Source organism: Phascolarctos cinereus, unplaced genomic scaffold, assembly GCF_003287225.1.
Source record: "Phascolarctos cinereus isolate Bilbo 61053 unplaced genomic scaffold, phaCin_HiC Scaffold_4;HRSCAF=312, whole genome shotgun sequence".
NCBI lineage: Eukaryota > Metazoa > Chordata > Mammalia > Diprotodontia > Phascolarctidae > Phascolarctos > Phascolarctos cinereus.
Genome location: NW_027555847.1, coordinates 490,686,957 through 490,705,746, shown reverse-complemented (window position 1 = coordinate 490,705,746; position 18,790 = coordinate 490,686,957). Strand labels below are relative to the sequence as shown.

The following is an 18,790-nucleotide window of genomic DNA, read 5'->3' as shown; positions in this document are numbered from 1 at the left end:
GACCAGCTCTGTTCCTGATCTGGGCGAGTTTGCTCCACTGTTGGCAGCCTAACGGCCCCTCCTCTCCTGAGGGCTCTCTGTATTCGTAATGCTGGCCGTAGCCTGATGGGTCTTAGAACCCTTTAGCTCACGGGATCCATCAGAGTCAGCCTCCTAAGTAGTAGGAGTGACAGAAGTATTCTTGGCCCTTGCGTATATTGCTGTCCTGGTTTTGTGTACTCTGCTTCAGTTCACACAATTGTTCTTCTTTCTTTCACTTCCTTATATCAACTGTTTCTTATGGAATGATAACATTCTTTTACATTCACATCCTATAATTTGTTTGATGAGGATCCATTTCTGATTTTTTCTAACTATAGAAAGGGATTCTGTGAATATTTTAGTAGAAATGGAATCCTTATTTCTTTGATTTGTTTGGATTATGTCCCAAGAAGTGGGAATGATAGATTAAAAGATATACATTATAGTGAATTTTTTGTTTAATTACAATTTCTTTCCCAGAACTACACTAATTAATTTATCTAGTAAACAGCTAAGAGTGTTCCTGTTTTCCAACAACCCTTCCAAAATTAGCAATTTCCATCTTTATTATTTTCACCTTTTTGATGAGTGTGCGGTGTTAAACCTAAGAACTGTTTTCATTTCTATTTTTCTCATCACTGGTGAGTTTGATAATTTTTCCATATGGTTATTGATAGCTTGCACTTCTTTTAAAAATTATTTCTTCATATCCCTTGACTATTTTCAGCTTGCAAATGAAAATCCAGAAATCTTTTTTTGAAAAGAATGCTGCCTCAATTTTACACTTAACCGGAACAGATGTGACTTGTAGTCAAGAAAGATTATGAAGGACAAGAATGCTAGAATGAATGGAAAACTGAGGAATAAACCCATTGAACAGGCCTAGTGGTCAATATAACTTAAAAGTGAAGAACTGTACATGTGAATCCCAAAACTCTTTATGTGAACAATCACAAGTACCCAAGTCACTAGAAGGAAAAAAAGGATCTCTGGAGAAGAGTCAGCCCTTAGTTTTGATACTAGGAGAAAAACAAATACACATCTGTAACCAGAGGTAATTTTCTAGTTATCACGCTCACGTTTTGTGATGTGATAGATTAGGACCTCCATTCAAATTCTACTTTTATAAGACCTCATGTTGTAGAGGTGATGCTGAGTTTTTGGAGATGCTGCTAATGGAATAAAAGCTCAGAAATATCCTACTGGGCTTTGAGTATGGCTTGGGCAATATATCTGTTTTCCAAAATTCAGCTTAGTTAGTTCACCATGGCTCATAACCATAAAGTTGCCCCCCCAAGTAATGAATTTTTCAGCCATAGAAACTCATGAAATTGTCTACTAAGGCATGGAAGGATTGTGATCTTACACCACTGACATGGGGGATGTGGCCATGGTAGAAGACCATGTCTAGAAAGGAGTGAGTAGGCCCCCTGAGTTATGAACTGCTGTCAGAATTGTACGGACATGAAGAATGCTTAGCACAGTGCCTGGCATACAGTAGGCACTTAATAAATGTTTATTGATTGGCTGAAATTAATTCATAGATTAGGAAGGCATTTCGGAAAGGCCATAGAAAGGTCATCATAACATTATCAGAATCTGTCAAAAGCCTTTCTAATAAATTTTAGCATCTACACAATGAAGTTGGATAAGATCAACGTACCAGAGACACTAGAATAAGAATTTTAGCGCCACAAATGAGCATTTGCTCTTAGTTACAGAAGAGAATCAGAGGTAAAAATAAATTCATTCTCACTACCTTCCCTTTCCCTCTATTCCTCAGTGTTAGCGTCTATATCCAGACTAAAGTTCAACATTTTCCAAACACTTTGTTCAGATGGCCAAAGTTGAATTTCAAAGGCAATATTGTTTATTATGTCCATACCTGAGTACCATAACATGGGACTCTAAATGATGGAGGAGGCCTGAAGACACTGGTGACAGCTGGTGGATTCCAGGGCCCATTTTCTGATGGTTGTCAAATGTTAGGATTGTTACTAACACTTCTGGTAGTCCCATGGAAAAGGGGGTTCCTATTGAAATTGTGACATTCCCTACAACCTGGCTCTATTAGGAGCTTCTGTTTGTCACGTTGGCTAGTCAATAGCTTCTGGTGAATGATGGATTGCCACTATCATTATTTATTTATTTAAGATCTGGGCATATGATTTCATTGGTATGGGGAATTCCTGAGAAGGAAGCTACCAGTAGATATAAGCAATTATTCTACAACTGATAGTCTTAAAGTTTCCTGGAGATATTAAGCGATTATTAATGCTAAAGATACTAAGATGTTAAAGATACCAGAGATACTAAGAGGTTAAATGACTCTGCAAATATAATATGGACACTGTATGTCAGAGATAGAACTTGAACTCAAATCTTCTCAACTCTGAGGTTGGTTCTCTATCCACGACCACAGGTGGCTTCATTGTCACTTAGCACATTGAAATTTTTGAGGGCAGAGAATTAACTGTTTAATGAAAGCTAAAGCTATTAGTATTTGGCACTTACAACAAACATGACAAATGAATAGAAATATTCTTGCTTTCCCAACATGATTGAGCAAAAGGACTTCAAGAGCTTTTTGTAAACCTAATGCTCATTCTCAAAGATGTGGAACCAGGATATTTTTGGCCACTTCCTTTTCATACAAAATGAACTGGACAGAAATATTTGATAATAGCAGTAGCAATTATATATATTTTATCTGTATATGTATGTCTACTATATGTTATATTACACAATAAACACAATATGATTACATGATTAATATACCATTATGTAATATTATACAATTATACATAAATACATGAGATATAGTTTATATTATATAAATAATTATATATTACACAATTGATACATTTATTTAATGTACATAAAATATAATATATATTAGACATATATATGAATATATATAACATATATACATACACATAGAGAGGCTTATTGGACAGAGGAAGAGCTGGCCTTGGAGCTAGGAAGCTCTGGGTTCAAGTGTATTCTCTGACATACACTGATTGTGTAACGCTAGCTAGGTCACTAAGCCTATTAGTTCCCCAGGCAATTTTCTAAGTTAAATTTATAACATGAATAAAAAAGCATTTAGTAGTCTCTAAAATAAGCTTAAGAATCACAGAGAGCATAAAGTGCTCAATAATGTTTAGAAAAAATTCTAATTTTTAATATCCAAACTGTAATTGATTTATTTTTAAAAACCCAAACCAGGAGTTAGCTTCTCTTTGAGGTTATGCCTAAAGTTCCTCTTGACTACATTTCCTAGAAAACAATTTATAGAAGAAAGCATCACTGGTAGTTTGGAGCTAAGGAATAATTTATTTCACTGAATTCAGGGTTATAAGAAATTGCTCTTGCTCTTGAGTTATGAAGGCTCCCATTTTATTATCTTTGGACTTCATTATTCATTTCTTTAATGTATGCAGTATTATCCTAAATTTAAAATAATCTTATCTGCATAAAAGACCCAATAAAGGTCTGCTCAAGGGTACTGCTAATTTGCACAAAGCAGATTTTATTTGGTCAACATGTTTTTTACTTGGTTGACTATGATTAGCTAATAAGCATCCCCTTAGCAAGAAGCATGACCTCAAATATTATTGTGATTAAAAATATGACCTTTCAAATGATTTCCTCCAATTGCATATAGCCGATCATTCATTACAGCCAAAGTGTGGATTGCTCGTTTTGTGTTCATATCTTGTTTTCGGGCCCAGACATCCATAACAGGGTCATAGCAGTACAGCCATGGGACGTACTCTCCGTTGTGAACGCCCCCTGTGAAATAAACACACGTGAAAATGAGGAGCGTGGCTGGCAGCCATTGTTAATAACAGAAAATGGATCAGGGACTTGCCTGAAATGTATATTTTCCCATTGTGCACGGCGCCTGCATGAGCTGCCAGAGGCTGGGGTAAAGAGGAAACATAACGCCACTCATTGGTTTCTAAGTTATAGCATTCCACGCTGGACAAGTATCCGGTTTCGTTCCTCCCACCAATAACATATAAGTGTTTATCCAGGCGACATGCGTAGAAACTGGCTCTCCTGTGGTAAAAGTAATAATCCACAGAAAGTGATTAGTGCAATGGAGAAATCTTATTTGAAAAATTATGTGGACCAATCAGCTAAGTCAGATGAGAGAAGCCCCATCAGAGAGGGCCCCAAACTTTTGGGACTATACACACATATACATATTAAATACCATGACTTTTGTAGCCATCATATGGATATTCTGAATATAATTTAAAATTCTGATTTTAATTTCATCTAAATTCTATCTAAAGGGAAGCAGAATGGTATAGGGGATAGAAAGTTAGTCTCAAAGCTAGTAAATCCTGGGTCCAAGTATGTCCTCTCATACATCCTGGCTGTAGGACCATGGGTAAGTTACTTAACTTCTCAGTGTTTTAGGCCTTTCCAGGTTCATCACCCCTACTACCCACCTATCCGTGACCCTTCCTCAGAAATTACCTTCCATGAACTCTGTATACATCCTTTAGGTATATAGTCATTTGCATGCATCTTCTTCATTGGAACATGAACATCTTAAGGGCAAGGCAGTGTTTTTCCCTCTCTTTATATCCCCTTCTCTTTTAGCACTGGCTGACTCTAAGTTGCAGAGAGAGGTGGTGACCTGCATTGGTAGAGGGGGTTTTCTCACCCAGGAGTTCCCTTTACCAATAAAATCACAAATCCAATTTCTATCTCTCTTCACCTAAAGAGAAATCTACATGCTGTTGGTTTCAGCTATTTTTTATGCTCTGGAAGGAGAAAAAGGTATTCATTAATGTTTGGGGCACTTGGTACCTTGCATGAATTTCAGAGCTCAGGAAGACAAAGTGAAAAATGAGGCAGATAATGTAACAATAATAAATTATCTTGACATTCACTTTCTTTATGGTCCTTCAAGGGTCATTGTTCCCAATTTACTAGGAGAACCACATCATCAAAATTTTTCTTCAATTATCATTTTCTTATTTTTTTCCCCCTGTGCAGTACTGCAAATAGAACAACTTGCCTTAAGTTGTTCTCTTAAGTGAACCTAATGCTTTAAATCCTGCCCCTTTGCTCCAAAGGCATTTCATCTGAGGGCCAACTTCCACAAGTAACTCAGGACTAATATCAGGGTCTCTTCTCAAGACCTGCTATTAACTAGACTTACTGCGTTATGTTTTCAAAGGCAAGGTGAAATCAAGGGTTGATTAATTCTCTGGACGATATTAAGCCAGACTAAATAATCCACTCTTCACCAAATACTTCTTTTTCTTTCATGGTGGAGCTTTTGACTCAACATTATCTAGGGAGTCACTTCCACCCTTCATAGACTATTGTTTTTTGAGACGTCCCTCTTGCCTGAGGATGACATTTGTTCCTGAAAATAAACATGTATGTGCATGTGTGTGTGTGTGTGTGTGTGTGTGTGTGTGTGTAACCCTTAGACTTACTGAGGTTGTCTGACCTTGACACCAACTTGATTTAAGACTGTATATTCAAGCACACAGGTGGCAGAAGCAGCAGCCAGGTGAACTGCCCTCTGTCCTAGGAACAATAAATTCATGGGAAACAGAACAGGACCAGCTTGAATAGGTACCTTTTGTTTCTAAGATGTAAACTGTATGTTTCTAAGATGTAAGATGGATCCCTTGACCCATCCCTGATTTCTAACACATAGCCTGTCCTTCTTAGGAGCAGGATACTGGATTTAGGAGGAAGATGGAACTTAGGATACAAGAGAAGAGGACTTGCTGAATCCATGACTGCTTTATACTTTAGTTGTATGGCATGGGTGTGGTTGGCCTTATGTTACAGGAGAAGAGGACCTAACTTGGAATTATAAAAGCAAAATAAAGTCAATTCAAGTTAATAAACACTATGATATGATAGTTTTTTAAAAAAGGCTAATGTTATAATAGTCATGATGTTCTAGCCTAGGAAGATGGTATTCTCATTGTATTCCCCCCTAGTCAGATGCCAGTTGGAGCACTATGCCAAGTACTGGCCCTTAAATGTGGGGAAGTTACTGATAAGCTGGAGAATGTCCAGAGAAGGGCAACCAGGATGCTGAAGATTCTCCAGACCGTGTCACATAAGGATAGGTGGACGGAATTGGGAGGAGGGAAGGCATGGGGAGAGAGGATATTTTCAAATTACCCTCAAATATTTGAAAGACTATCCCATGGAAGAGGTATGGACTTGTTCTTGTCTTCAAGGAGCAGAACGAAGCAGAATGTGCAGATTTAGGACTAACGTAAAGAGAAAATTCCTGACTCCAGGCACTTCATTGGCTCTCCTCCATTCCTGGAATGCTCTGCCTACTGGTTTCCTTTAGGTCCCAGCTAAAATCCCACCTTCTACAGGAAGCCTTTCCTTAAATCTCTCAATTCTAGTGCCTTCCCTCTGCTGATTATCCCCCAATTTATCCTTTATATAGCTTGTTTGAATATAGTTGTCTACATGTTGTTTCCTCCATTAAATAGTGAGCTCCTGGAGAGCAGGGACTATCTATTACCTTTCTTGTATCCTGGGCACTTAGAGTGCCTGGTGTATAGTAGGTACTTAATAAATGTATACTGATTCACTGCCATTTAAAGCTATCCAAAAAGCATCCTTTTCAGCTCTTGAGCCATGATCCTAGGTACAAACAGAATGGATGTTTCTGGAGGTAAATAGTTTCCCTTCCTTAGAGGCCCTCGAGCAAAGGCTGGATGGCAGGTATGTTGAGGAAGGGATTTTTGGTCAATCATGGGTTCACCAGGTGGATACTGAGGTCCTTTCCCACTCTGAGATTGTATAATTTTGTAATTCTGTTATGTATCAGTGGAGGGGGAATTCATTATGTTTTTTTCTGGTCTCCTTCCAAAGTTCTTCACTCAAGTTCAGTCCTTTTATCTTTGAATTTATTTTACAATAAATAAAAACACATCTCCAGTACTTCAAAATTTACTAAGTGCTTTCTTCACAATAACTGTATAAGATAGTTTTGCAATTCTAAGTATTACTATTCATATGTTATGGATAAGGAAACCAGGTATAAAGGACTGAAGTAACTTATCCAGGATCCGAGGCAAAACTTGAATTCTAGTCTCCTGAACCTAAGATTTGTATGCTTTCAACATACCATGCTTCCCCTGCTCTTAGAAAGAGCAAAAGCTGAGCTAGCTTCCAGCTGCTGGCTATCTCAGTGGCACAGGTGAAGGCAACATTGCCTCAAAGTGTGTCACTGCTACACTATATGGGAAAGAGCTTACCTTCTTCTAACATGAGGTTTCGTTGTTATTCAGTCATTTTTAGACATGTCAGCCTCTTCGTGACCCATTTGGATTTTTTTTTGGTAAAGATACTGAAGTGGTTTGCCATTTCCTTCTCTACCTCATTTCACAGATGAGGAAACAGACAAATAGGGTTAAGTAACTTGCCCAGGGTCACACAGCTAGCGTCTGAGGCTGGATTTGAACTCAGGATGAGTCTTCCTAACTCCAGGCCTGGCACTCTATCCACTGTGCCACATAGCTGCCCCTGGCTGGTGACTTATTTTCCATGACTCAGACTTTAACCCTAAAAGTCAGTTTCCTCCTCAGGAATGTGAGGGAGATGGGCTAAATAATGCCCAAGTATCCTTTTAGCTCTGCATTGTATGACAACTTAACTATCTCTTCCAGATAAGTCTTCCAACATGACTTTTGTGTGACGAACTCTGATCTCCTGCCTGTTTTTGTACTGTGGCTTTGAGCAAGTTGATTACCCCTTTATATTTCTCTGAGGGCATGACACACCTTTAAAGGACCCTGTATTACCTGATTTCTTAAGGAGTATGATATATGTGATCAGTTGGAAGCCCCATACAGAGCAGAAATAGCAGCATCAGCATCTCCCCCTTTTTGGAGACGGAGATTGTTTTTAGAACAACTCTCTAACAAAAAAAACCCTCCATTTCTCAGGGAAGCAAAGTCTTTGCAGGTCAAGTTTGAAGAATTATTATTATTTCTTTAACACTTCCACATAAAGGTGGATTTATACATCTGTGGACTCTAATGAATGGTGACACTGCTTAGTAATTTATAAACAATCTCAGCTTCAGAAGGACACCAAGCCCTACATAAAAGCCCTACTCATCATTACAAATTTTCACTTTCCATAGAAACCCATCTTTATTTCCTTAAGGAACAAAGACATTCCTTAAGGAACGAAAACAAGTCTAGCTTACAAGAAAAAAAATAATAAAGCAACACACTTAAGCAAGAACTAGTAGCAAGGACAGGAGTCTGGACTCAAAAACAAAAAAATAAAAGCTTCCCTTCCTCCATTAATGACCGTTTGAGCACATAACAGTTTAGGGCTCTACTGAGTGGTATCTATACTGTTTCAAAATCTGAAGGAAAAGTCCATGGAGTCATCCAGATGTGCCATATTGGGTACACATCCAGACGTTTATGGAAAACATGCAGACTAACTGAATTTTTTACTCTTCTTCTAGATATTTTACCACCTTACACAGTTAGTCTCATTCCTTAAAACAAGAAGGGCAATTATATTCTGATTGGGAACTTTGAATTTCTTATTCATTGCTGGCACGAAAATTTTAAGGGGTGATTTCTCCTGGTGGGAAATGGCAAAGTCAGGGAATGTTGATTTGAGTTGCCGCTAACTACCTGTGTGACCTTGAGTAGGTTAGTCAGGCTAACCTCTTAGGTCGTTTTCAGCTTTAAATCCTATGTACCAACTATTGGGTCATTATTTTCTATATATAGTAATCATTTATAGGGTTTTTCCCTGTCAGTCTGGAATTGGTCTGTGTGCATGGGGAGGAAGGGCACTTAATTGTCTTAAAAAAAATCATGGCTTCATTGGTACTTGGCTGCATTCTATCTCTATTAGTAGAATGCAAAGTTCTTCAGGGCAGGAACTATTTACTTTGCTCTTTGTAATTCCCAGCTTCTCACAAAAGACCTGGCATATAGTAGGCGCGTAAAAAATACTTGCTGACTGACTGGGACATTAATTGATTAATAATGATGACAATGATTTAGAAAATAATTCCTGTTAACTACAATATGGCATTTCCTATTCATGCATTTTATACAGGGGAAGTAGAGTTCCATATTTTGGACCTATTTTTCCATCCTGAGAGAGACAGCCATTTTGCTATCTTCCTTAGATTTCTTTTCCTAGTGTTGGCAGTTCACATGCTAACTAAAGCAGGAACTACACAGAGCTTGGTGCTGTCTCTGTTCGAGGATGATATGCCAATATGGGAAAAAGTCAGTACTCTGAAACTAAAAAGGATCTTTTCCTCTTCTGTACCCTAGAGAACTGTGTTTCTTAAATGGTACATAAGACATTCTCATAATCTGGCTCTTTGTATACATCTTATCTACCCTGCAAGATTGGAAGGGGCTTTCTAGAGGGAAGGGGCTTTCTCATTTACCTCTGTATCTCCTATAGCACTTATTAGGTGTTCATGAAATAATTGTTCAATATATATATTTTTTGATTTTGAAAGAAATCTGTGCTGGGAAAAGGCCAGAAAGAAGAACATGGGTGAAGACAAAAGCTAAAAGTAAGGAAATTTTTTTAAAATTAGGATAAAACTACATAAATACGATATCAAGTGAAACAGGTTGAAGAATCAAATGAATTCTGTGTTGACCAATGGGTTGTAGAACAGGATACCCGGTTTTCCCAACTAGGATGCAGTATTCAAATAAATTCAGCATGTATTTCTTAAGTACCTACTACTTGCCAGGTACTATGCTAGGTACTGGGGATGCAAAAACAAAAGTGAAAAGAATACTTGCCCTCGAAGAACATATATTCACTCTTTCTGCCTGAAAGTTGTTATTTCTTTTCTTTTCTTTTCTTTTTTTTAAACTGTCTATAAAGTTTCTTTGGAGAAATAGTTTAACTAGAGCTTGCTACAGCTTTTCCTTCTCACGTTAATTTTTTTTTTATGAAACTAAAACATTGATACATCGCTAAGAATACCAAGTTTAGAGTCATTGGTCAAAAATTTATTAAGTACATCCTAGGTGTAGAGTCTGGAGGAAGAAATGGGAAACCACTCCAGTATCTTTGCCAAGAAAACCCCAAATGGGGCCTTGAAGAGTTAGACATTACTAAAAAACACTGAAAATGTGTAGAGGACAGTGGTATTTCTTCATGATGCTAACTTAAGTCAATAATGCCATTACAAGCCTCTGAAACCATCCATTTGCTTATTTTTGACTTATCTTTCTATGAAAAACAACAATTTGTATGTGTGTGTGTGCACACGTGTATGTATGAAGTAGTAGTTGGAGTTTCAGAATCGCTAAAATCTATCTAAGCTAACAAAAAATATTAGATATTGTAATTTTTAACTCAGATATGTTGATGAATTCTAGATATCCCTTTAATAGTATGTGAGAAGGTCTTTTTTTTCTTTTGTTCTCACCTATGAAGAATTCCTAACATTTCTATCTTAGTCCTATTCCTGCCTGTTACAAATAAAAGAGAGCTTTTTGGAACTTGCTGGTTTTAGTTAATATTTTCCTAATCTGATCCTTTACATGTATTCCTAACTTCATCCACAGAGTGTCACTGTTAGGAGTGAAATGAAAAAAAAAAAATCAGATTTGTTTCACTTGCCAACACTAACTGTTTAATCTTATGTAACAATCTCAACATAAAAGATTTTGGGTCTCCCTAAATTGAATTTTGAATACCCCAAAGTGAATATGTCCATGACCTGCACTAAAGAAACATGAGTTAGCCAACAATTATTAAGTGCCTACTGTGTGACAGGTACTGTGCTAAGCCCTGGGAATACAAAGAAAGAACAAAATACAGCCCCTCTCTTTGAGGAGTTCACTATGTGTAACAGATAGAGTTTATGGTCTGTCCATGATACATGGATATGGTGTTCAAAAGTCTGTTTTTAGAGAATGAAATCTTTTAAAAAATCCCAAAATGTATCTATCAATGGTCACTTTCAGTGTCTGGTATACTCTGTCTCCCCATCTTAGAATCCTTACCTTCCTTCAAGGCTCATCTTAGGGGTGACCTCCTTATAATACATCCACCCAGTTGCTAAGGTCTCTCTTATCTCTGAAATTACTTTATAATTAATTTGCAAAAAGTTTACATTTACTTAGCTGGGTATCTCACACACACACACACACACACACACACACACACACACTCCCATAGCATGTAACTTTCTTGAGGGAAGGGGCTGTTTTGTTTTTTTATCCCCAGTACATAGCACAGTGCCTGGCACATAGTAATTATTTAATAAATGCTTGTTAAATGAATTTTTCCTTTTCTAAAGACTCAAACCCTAACTTTGGAACCCAAGCTGTTTGATAGGCTGGGTTATGGATTGTGAATAGCCAAGACCAGGATTGGGGAACCTGCTGCTTTGAGGCCACATGTAACCCTCTAGGTCCTCAAGTGTGGCCTGAATCCAAACTTCACAGAACAAATCCCCTTAATAAAAGGAAAACTTCTGTAAAACTTGGACTCAGTCAAAAGGCTACACCCAAGGACCTATAAGGCCACGTGTGGCCTCAAGGCCACAGGTTCCCCACCCCTAACCAAGACATTTCTCAAGTGGTTTATGAGGTAGATAACCTATGCTTTTAGTACTTTTCTAAAAGGGAAGATACAGTAGTCATATAGGATGATAGAGTCTAGGGCTATAAGGAATTCTAAGGCCATTTAACCTCACCCTCTCATTTAATAGCCTAAGAACTAAAGTCTGGAGAAATTATGATTGGCCTAAAGACATAATACTGTAGTAAGCAGCAAAACTGAGATGTGAACAGAGGTTCTCAGGTCCTAATGCTCTTTCTCTTATATTTTTCTTCTTGCCTTTCATAGTTTTAAAGTAAATAAATGAAGCAGTTAAAGAAAATGTTGCTGACTGGAAAAAAATGGTAATTAATTTTTCATCTCTCCCTTCTTTCCCTCCCTCCTTCCTTTCTCCCTCCATCTCTATCTCCCTTCTTTCCTTCCTTCCTTCCTCCTTTTCTTCCTTTCTCCCTACCTTCCTTCCTACTTCCCACCCCTCTCTTTTTCTTTCTTTTATGCTGATTAATCCACAGTGATTACTGATCTTGTTTGTTATTCTGAGCGGAAGTGTTTTGATGACAGCAAAATTTCATTTTATTGCCTGAGTAAAGTGATCCATAGGAGATTTGAGACTTGAAGACTGGCTAGGCTTCTGTGAGACCTGCCTTTTCCCACTCAGTGCTATATGAAGCTCTTTATTTGGTCTATCAAGTTGATTGTTCTGAATCTAAAAAAAAATTCTCTTAGTAGGGACCTGACATGATAGACCATAATGACTTAGAAAGAAACGTTAAACAGTCCATCCTGTCAACGGTGGCTGCCGGGTGCCGGCAGACCATGGCAGCTCCTTTTATCAGGTCAATGATCTGCTAAAAATTGTCTAAGTAGGACCCTGCCATGATAGGCCATAATGCCTCAGAGGAAGTCATTATGGACTATCAAGTAAACAATACACATTTTAAAAAAAAATTACTAATTAGGTTTTGCAGCAATACTTCCCATCCTTAGGGGCTCTACAGTGAGATAATTGACCGCGACATGAGTTATGCATCCCAAGCTGAAGGCATGAAGGTTAATTATCTTGGTCTAAAGCCCCCAGCAAAGGAGACTATTGTGATGAGAAGATGACATTTCAAAACAGATTAAATTTCTTTTATTTTCTTTGTATTTTTTAAGCCTTACTTTAAATAGTTGTGATTATAGGGCAGAATGAGAGAACAGCATTAATGGTGACCATAAAGCCTATGGAGAAGTCCATACAGTGTACACTGAGGAAAGATCTTAAAGGTAGAGGACTTCCAGTTCATGTGAAGAGCTCCTAAGAAAGCTACTTGATTAGAATAATGTCTTGAAGAATGTCTGAATAAGATATTACATAAAAAGACCCATGAGGCTCATAATACATTAGATCTCATCATTTTTCATGACTATATTCTCTCTGACCTGGAAGTAACTTTTGACTAAATTATATAGAATAAGGAGTTAAGGATTGGGATTTCTTTATGGTCTGAATTCATATCATCATGCTGCACTAATGAACATTTTGGAATCAAGAGTATAATCAAGAGATTTCTCTTTAATTTGTAATTCATCTTTGAGGAGCTTATTGACACAGTAGAGGTTACCTAAGAAGGAAATATTTTCCTAAAAAAAATACTGTTGGGGAACAAAGGATCATGAAGGAATGGGTAAGACAGAAAAGAATGCAAAACCTTTCCTGTATTTCCCTCTAGAGGAAAAAAAGTTGTAGTTAATGTTTGCTTAAGTAGACCCATCTGTCACTTTGGAAAGAAACAATGGTGCCCCAAATTCCAGCATGTGAATATGCATGTATGAACAAAATGTTTTCATTCTATTTAATTCATTGATAACTAATGGAAGTGGGTCTTTGTTGGAGTTAAGCTCAAGAGAAAAAATGAGAAACTTTTCCTTTTGAGATAATGAAATCTTAATGTTGTGACCATTGTCACACACCAGAGTTTTACCAATTCCAATGTCTGACTTAAGCATCTTGTGACAAATATAGAAAACTATACTAAAGATTTTTGTTATGATTATTATTATAATTAAGAATGCTATGATTCTGTAAGTTACTACCATTGCCCTGGTCTCGTTCATGCCTACAATTGGCCGTTATTTAGGAAGCCAAGATTGGGTCATACCTAGGAGGAGACTATGCAATTTCAGCAAAGAAAGAGAGCAATATATCTTCTTTAAAAAGCAAGCATGTACTTTACATTTGATATTTTGTCCCTTTCTGACTTTGGGATTTGAATTGTTAAAGGTAGACTTGAGAAACTAGATATGTGAGGCAGCAGTTTAATACGTAAAATGAAAAAAAAAAAAGAAGAAACCCAAACAATGTTTCTATGAGTCTTATCACAGGCTAGGTTATAACTTTAAAGTAGAAGGGTGAGCAAAAACCGTATGCTGCAATATGTAAGCTCCTCGAGAGTTTTGGTTTTGATTCTGCATCCTGAGTACCTGGCACATTGCCTTCTACACAGTATTTGTTGTTCATTCATTTCAGTTGTGTCTGACTCTTGGTGACCTCATTTGGGGTTTTCTTGGCAAAGATACTGGAGTGATTTGCCATTTCCTTCTCCGGCTCATTTTACAGATGAGGAAACTGAGGCAAACAGGTTTTGAGTGACCTGCCCAGGGTCACACAGCAACTAAGTGTCTGAGGCTGGATTTTAACTCAGGTCTTCTTGAGTTGGGGCCTAGAGTTCTATTCACGGTACTACCTAGTTGCCCCCCACACAGGGACTTAATCAATGTTTATGGAAATAAATATCAGGCTTCCTTTGTTGTTGCTGTTTTAATCGTGTCACTGAATTTCTAGGAGTTCCTGTGAAAGTTTAGTTGGGCTTATTCAAGGATAGCACAAGTGGATTTGCCTTTAAGTCACAGCTGTTGTGATTTTCAGCAAATCACTTCAATTCTCTGCACCTCAGTGTTCTCATCTATCAAATGGAGAGATTGGACTCTAACATCCTTTCTAGCTCTGATTCTATGACCATTTTCTTAGCTCTAGCATCTCTTCCCTTGTCCTCCTAGGGAAATAGGAACTGATAAACTAATGCCTCATATTTTTCTCCTAAGCTCATTTCAAGTACCACCCCCTAGAAGATCAAGACAGGTTTCTTATAGATTTTTTTTTTAGTAATTACTTCTTTCTTGTTGTTCATTTGTGTCTGACTCTTTGTGACCCCATTTGGGATTTTCTTGGCAAAGATACTGCAGCGGTTTGCCATTTCCTTTTCCAGCTCATTTTACAGATGAGTAAATTGAGGCAAACAGGGGTAAGTGACTTGCCCAGGGTCATACAGCAAGTACGTGTCTGAGGCTGCATTTAACTCAGGAAGATGAGTCTTCCTGACTCCATCCACTGTGCTACCTAGCTGCCCTTTTCATATGACTACTGACCTGTAAGTTAGTCTTAGAGAGTGGCCTGGGGCACCAGGAAGTTAAGGGGCTTGACCATACTCTCACAGCCAGTCAATGACAGAGGCAATATTTGAACCAGAACTTTGTGACTCCAGGGCCAGCTCTGTATTGACTATGCCAGGCTACCTGTCATTTTGTTACTTATATGTGTGACTATTACATTCCCATAGTAAGGCTTAAGCTTATTGAGGGCAGAGACTCTTTTTAGTGTTGTTTTTGTATCTCACGTGCTTACCACAGTGTTCTGCACACAGCAGATGATTAATAAATGTCAGCTGAAGTGTTGAAGAATTAAACTGACTCAAGAACAAGTCAGGACAATTATCAGGGTTATATATTTGAGACCTCACAGGCCATCAAGCCTAACTTCCTCATTTTACAGATGAGAAAACCAAGGACCACACAATCAAGTGACTTGCCCAACATCACCTACGTGTGACAGAGGGAGGATCTGAACACAGATCCTCTTGTTCCTAATCCAGTGCTCTTTCTGCGTGATGCTAAATCACTGACTGGTTTGACTTTCTTTTCTGGCAAGCCCATCAATAAACTGATTGATTCTACTAGTTAGATAAATGCAAAACCTGTGTCTCTCAGTGATTAATTTTATAGTTGTTTTATTTATTTATTTTTATTTTGGGGGAGGCAATTGGGGTTAAGTGATTTATTCAGGGTCACACAGCTAGTAAGTGTCTGAGGCCAGATTTGAACTCAAGTCCTTCTGACTCTAGGACTCGTGCTCTATCTATTGGGCTCCCTAGCTGCCTCTAGTTGCTTTATTTTTGAAAACCACAAAGTGGGAATTGTTTGTGGGACAGCCAGAGACAGCACAGACAACACAAAGAACACTCTTACCTTTCTTGCATGGGTGGGAGCTGGATCCAGCTGTTAAATCTCGGGTCATATCGGCTGACAAAGTTTGTACTGTGTTTTCCTGTAAAAATACATTCATGTGGCACTTAAGACACAGTACACTCAGATGAAAATGACTGTATTATACAACCCAACCGCTTTTCTACAAAGGGATACTGTTCATCAAGGAAGCAAGAGGAGGTACGTGTTCAACAAAAGAACTGCATTCAATAATACTTGAAGTTAACGACACTCAAAACAAGTGTAAAAACATGCAATGACTATCTTTAGGCTCTCCATTTTGGAAATGCGAATTAAATTAAATTGCTTAGAAGATGCTAGGCATTTCTTGTTTTTTGGGGGGGTTTTTTGGTCCATGTGTCATATTGCTCCCTTTGGCAGGTAGGTGGCACAGCAGATGCAGTGTTGGGCTTGGAGACAGGAAGTCTTGGGTTTGAATCCTGTCTCAGGCACTTACTAGCTGTGTGAGTTTAGGAGAGTCACTTAACCTCTATCCACTTCCTACTTCCTAGGGTTGTTGTGAGGATTCAGTGAACGGCACCTGGCTTTTTTTTCCCTTTTCTCTTTCCCTTCTCCCCTTCCTTTCCCACTGAATGTTATTTCTTTGCCTATAAAAGTTTATTAAGGTCATAGACTTAGGAAAAAGGGACTTTGGAACTAGGTGATACTGTGGCTGGAGCATTGGGCCAGCTATCAGAAAGACCCCAGCTCAAACCTAGGTTCAGTTACTTACAGCTTTGTGACCCTGGACAAGTCACTTTAATCTTTATCTCAGCTTCCTCAATTGTAAAATGGGATAATAATAAAAACAGTAGATAACTCCCAGGGTTGTCATAAAGATAAAATGAGAAAAGCTCTGCAAACCTTAAAGTGCTATATGAATGCTATCATTATTATTATTACATTATTATTATTTTGACCCTCTCATTCTATAAATGAGGAAATTGAGGTCCTGAAAGGTTAAGCAAATTTCCTACTGTGACAGACTTGGGATCTAAATTCAGGCACCTACTCCAAATTCAGCACTCTTTCTGTTGTGCAGTCTGTCCCACAGCCCCATAAACAGAACCTAAGTGGGTTAACCTGCCTTCTCACCACAGAAATGAGGCAAAACCCTTTTTGTTTTGGTAAAAATAGCTAAGAGAGCTACTGTAATGAATGATATGAGTTAGGAGAGAGCCGTGTCATGCTGTAGGGCTCAGGATATTCCTTCAGTGCAGGTTAGGGGGAATTGTAGAAAGAATGAGGAAGAATCTTCTCCTAAGTCACATTCTGAGTGTGTTTGGTAGAATAGGAAACATGAAAGATCTAAGCCGGTTAACTAGCTTATCCCTTCTGTCAAGCCCCAGAAGCATATTAATGCTTCCTTGATATTAAAATGCACCTTAGTTTACATAGAGATTGACAGCAAATCAGGAAGTCTGGAGCAAGATAGCGTGCACTGATTTCCATGAAGCAACTAAGAAGAAATCAACCCTAAGTGCTCTCAATATGACAAAATCTCTGTTAATACATTTGTAGCTAAATTCAGAAACAGGGACTCCAAATTCCACTCAATTTATAGATAGGTAGACACAGCCTCTAACATACAAATTGGTTGTGTGTTTCTATGGGTTTCATGACAGGAGTATTTTGGGTGAGAAAATGTGTTTAAAATTCCAACTTGGAATGCCAAGGATTCCTGGTCTCCTCGTTGCAGCCCTAGGGCCTGCTTCTCCTCTATTGCTGATGGCATTGGAGACTCCCTTTGGACATCTCTTGAGTCCTGGGACAAGGTCTGAGAGTGTCTCAAATGGGTTGGGGTGGGTGAGCATGGTAAGGAACTGAGAGGAATGTTGAATAGGTAAGGAAAAAGAATAAATGTTATAGAATAAGAAGAGGGCTGAGAGTCTGGAGGGAAGTGATGTACAAGAATAGAAAAAGGAGAGCCATCAAAGCTGTCTACAACACTGGTAGTGGGGCAAGGTGGGGCAATGGTTTCTCTGGTAGTAGTGTCTGAGGCTCTGGCCCCTACTACTGGCGCACAAGGAAAAACATTTACTTTGAGGGGCAGTGTAGTACCGGGTAGCTGTGCACATGGGCACTGAGCTCATCATTTTCCTTCTGCCTTGATGATATGCCTTCCCAAAGCCCTGAGCTGCTCACCAAACTTGGGCACAGAGACATAAGATTTGAATGAGGACACACACATGAAGCCACCTTCCAAACTCCTTTTCCAAGGAGAGATGGCATAGCAGGACATGAAGACAGAGATGCAAATAAAAGCAGGCATGGTGTCCTGAACCATTGGGATCATTCTGGCCCCAGGACAGAGACATCACGGTACACTTTTGATCCCTGGCTCTGAGTCAGAGGACTTGAGTTCAAATCCTCCCTCTCACACTTAAGAACTATGTGACCTTGGGAAAGCTGCTTCACTTCCCCAGGCCTTAGGATCTTCAAGTGTAAAAGGAGGTGGTTGGATGTGATGGCCTCAGATTGCTCTCAACCCTGGATCTAGGACCCTGGGTATCAGATCATTACTACTCCTTCTCTTAGTCATCTGATCTGCATTTCTGGAAAGGTAGGACGAGACTACTCTGTACTCCTTTCCACCTTCAACAGCCCAGTTAATCATGCTTTTCCCTTCTCCCTCTACCATCTTCCACAAGCACAGAAAGGCAGGTGCACTTTCTGAAGCAGCTGCTGGTGCTTGTATCTGCTCATTCCTCCATGCTCATGAGTTCATCTCTTCTCTCCCCATTGGATGACAATATCCTTCCTGTTCCTTAGGGCTCTTCTTTTCATTCTCTGGATGGGTTCGAGGGCTGATAGGGTCTCTCTGAGTGCTTTTGATAAAAGGGTCTATCAGCACTAGGGCTAAGATAGAATTAGCATT

The 18,790-nt window shown here is 38.7% G+C and overlaps 1 protein-coding gene across 2 annotated transcripts in view; it reads right to left on the bottom strand.

Moving 5' to 3' along the window:
- The window catches only part of KLHL14 (kelch like family member 14), a 139,449-nt gene that overhangs the window by 5,414 nt on the left and 115,245 nt on the right, over positions 1-18,790 (bottom strand). For both annotated transcript variants that reach the window (XM_020992575.2, XM_078153443.1), the window contains exons 5-7: positions 15,895-15,973; positions 3,896-4,086; positions 3,658-3,816 (exon numbers count right to left, since the gene is read on the bottom strand). In XM_020992575.2, the coding sequence (XP_020848234.1) occupies positions 3,658-3,816; positions 3,896-4,086; positions 15,895-15,973 (429 nt within the window). The remainder of the gene's footprint in view (positions 1-3,657; positions 3,817-3,895; positions 4,087-15,894; positions 15,974-18,790) is intronic.